General features: G+C 39.6%; 2 protein-coding genes across 2 annotated transcripts; both read right to left on the minus strand.

Moving 5' to 3' along the window:
- Nucleotides 1-697, minus strand: LOC124936173 (uncharacterized mitochondrial protein AtMg00810-like). Its single transcript, XM_047476647.1, has 3 exons — nucleotides 586-697; nucleotides 323-537; nucleotides 1-240 (listed from the first exon to the last, which is right to left on the minus strand). The coding sequence occupies exons 1-3, from the start codon at nucleotides 695-697 to the stop codon at nucleotides 1-3; spliced, it is 567 nt and encodes a 188-aa protein (XP_047332603.1).
- Nucleotides 698-988: 291 nt separating this feature from the next.
- On the minus strand, nucleotides 989-1623 carry LOC124936183 (uncharacterized mitochondrial protein AtMg00820-like). Its single transcript, XM_047476659.1, has 2 exons — nucleotides 1380-1623; nucleotides 989-1269 (listed from the first exon to the last, which is right to left on the minus strand). Exons 1-2 carry the CDS (start codon nucleotides 1621-1623, stop codon nucleotides 989-991), a joined length of 525 nt encoding a protein of 174 aa, XP_047332615.1.
- Nucleotides 1624-2734: the final 1111 nt, after the last annotated feature.

Genomic DNA, 2734 nt, shown 5'->3' on the forward strand with positions numbered 1-2734 from the left:
CTAGAGTCTACGAAGCCATATGCACTCTTGTGATGCATGAGTTGATGTTTTGTATTCCGCTTCTGTTTGTAGACAATGATATTGATCCTTGTTTCCTACTACTCCAAGATATGCTAGTGTTTCCACAAAGAAAAACAAACCCAGATGTGGACCTTCGATCGTCTCAATCTCCAGCAAAGTCAGCATCTGCATATCCTTGCAAGACAAATTTTGCATCTTTTTCGTATAGTAGACCAATATCTAGTGAGGTATTAATATACTTCAAAATTTTCTTATCTTCTTCGAGGTGTGGTTTCCTTGGCTCCTGCATGTATCGACTCACCACTCCAACTGCATAAGCAATGTCAGGCCTTGTTATAGTCATATAAATCAGACTTCCCACAAGAGCACGATAAGGACGAGGATCTGGTAGACATGTTCCTTCGTCTTGACTGAGTCTAGGATTTACGTCGAGAGGAGTATAGCTCTTTTTTCCATCATTCATACCAAATTTTTCTACCAACTTCTTTGCGTAGTTGATCTGCGATACAAATAAACCTTTATCGAAACTTTCGATTTATAAACCAAGGAAAGTTCCAAGTTCACCAAGCTTCTTCATCTTAAAGCGAAGCGATAGCTCATCTTGTAGACGAGCAACCTCATCATAGTTACTACCCGTTAAAATTATATCATCCACATACAGAAGAACCACCACCATGTGTCATTGACTCTTCTTTATAAATAGACTTGAGTCGGATTCTGAAGCCTTGTACCCACAAAATTGAAGATATTCTACAATCTTTCCATATCAAGCACACGGGGCTTACTTTAATCCATATAGTGCCTTCTTAAGTATACAAACCAACTAGGGACCATCAGTCTTCTCGAATCCATGTGGTTGTTCCATATATATTGGATGATCAAGTTCTCCGTAGAGAAATGCATTCTTGACATCCAATTGCCACAGCTTCCATCGAGAACTTGCTGCTAATGCCAACACAATGTGAATTTACGTCATCTTCGCAATTGGGCTGAATGTCTCCTCGTAATCTTCTCCATACTTCTGTGAGAATCCTTGAGCGACCAATCTAGATTTGTATCGATCTATACTTCCATCAGCCTTTCGTTTGATTCGATACACCCACTTACATGTGACTGCTTGAGTATCAGGAGGCTTCAGAACGACGTCCCATGTCTCATTCTTCTTGAGAGCATTCATTTCCTCCTCCATTGTTGTCACCCATTCCTTGACATTCTTTGCTTCATTATAAGAATTGGGTTCCTCGTCGTCTATTGCGTTTTCCAAGAAACAAGAGAAGGTTGTTATAAAATTATAATCCCTAAATCGAAAGGCCTTATAATGTTCCTTTATGGTCGAGATTCCCCATTTTGTTGTTGACTTGATTCTTCCTGATGTGGACTTCCCGGTAACCTTTCACATTTTGCTCCTTCATCGACTGAAGTATCTTGAGCTAAGTTAGGGCTCCCCTTATCACTATTAACACTACTACAGGAGCTTCCCGTAGACGTGGGAATGGGAAGATTAGTCTGAAAAGTTTCTTCAACATTCTTCATGTAGTACGAAGAAATTTCGTCGAAAACAACATCTCTCGACACAGTGCATTTGTGGGTTGATGGATCCATACACTGTCACCCTTTCCTTCTCTGGTTATAGCCGACGAACACGCATTTGAATTCCTTTGCATCCAATTTGCTCCTTCTCGAGTCTGGAATATGGACATAACAAGTAGATCTAAAAACTCGAAAATGCTTAACATTTGGTTTAAATCCAAAAAGCATCTCGAATGGAGATTTGAACTCATTTGGGCTAAGCGGAACTCGATTGATGACATGAGCAGCACAATTCATGCCTTTTTCCCATAATTGCCTTGGTATATTCTTCATATGCAGCCAAGACTTACAAGTCTCTATAAGGTGTCGAATCTTCCTTTTGGTTATCCCATTTTGTTGTGGGGTCTTAGGACAGGAGATTTCTCTTTTTATGTCATTTTGCTTACAAAATAATTCAAACTCTTTTGAGCAAAATTCCCCACCATTATCTGTCCACAATACTCGAATTTTCCTTTCTTGTTCTCCTTCTACCGTCTCCTTGAACTCGAGAAATTTAGAGAACACTTTAGACTTCTATTTCACAAAGTAAACCCAAGTGAACCGGGAAAAATCATCCACGAACAACAACATATATTTACTTCCCGAGTATGAGGCAGTTCGAGTTGGTCCCATCAAGTCACTATGAACTCGATCCAAAGGACCCTTACTTCTCGATACAGAGTTGTCGAATGGAAGTCGATGAGCCTTCCTATATTGACATCCTTCACACACACTGCCCTCCTCAATTCTCAAATCTTTAGGTAGATCTTCGACAAGTTTATTTCGAGACATAACACTAACTTTAGTCATATTGACATGCCCAAGCCTTGCATGCCATAGAAAATAGGTGCTTTTTTCGTTCACCTTTTCTATGTACGAATTTGAAGCTGAAAGGATAAAAAGATCATTTACCCGAGTTCTAGTATGAACCACATCCGCCTTAATTTCTTCCACGTTCTTTAAGAACTTCACATCATGTGGACCGAACAACACCAGATTTCTAGCGTCTACAGCATTTGCAACTGAGAAGAGATTCTTTCGGATTCCTAGAACATGGTAGACATTCTTCAAGGTAATAGATTCTCCTTTGTCATTATCAATGACAACCGATCCTTCCTTTTGAACTTTGTGAATCGAGTTATCT

The sequence above is a fragment of the Impatiens glandulifera genome, chromosome 1 (assembly GCF_907164915.1).
Source record: "Impatiens glandulifera chromosome 1, dImpGla2.1, whole genome shotgun sequence".
Lineage (NCBI taxonomy): Eukaryota > Viridiplantae > Streptophyta > Magnoliopsida > Ericales > Balsaminaceae > Impatiens > Impatiens glandulifera.

What these genes read in the sequence shown, in the direction of transcription:
- LOC124936183 (XM_047476659.1), bottom strand. Translation starts at nt 1,623, where the DNA reads ATGGATCCATCAACCCACAAATGCACTGTGTCGAGAGATGTTGTTTTC. An exon ending in TCCACATCAGGAAGAATCAA is followed by an intron (nt 1,270 to 1,379) that starts GTCAACAACAAA and finishes AAAACGCAATAG; the next exon opens with ACGACGAGGAACCCAATTCT.
- LOC124936173 (XM_047476647.1), bottom strand. Translation starts at nt 697, where the DNA reads ATGGTGGTGGTTCTTCTGTATGTGGATGATATAATTTTAACGGGTAGT. An exon ending in CTTTAAGATGAAGAAGCTTG is followed by an intron (nt 538 to 585) that starts GTGAACTTGGAA and finishes GTTTCGATAAAG; the next exon opens with GTTTATTTGTATCGCAGATC. An exon ending in TTGCTTATGCAGTTGGAGTG is followed by an intron (nt 241 to 322) that starts GTGAGTCGATAC and finishes ATACCTCACTAG; the next exon opens with ATATTGGTCTACTATACGAA.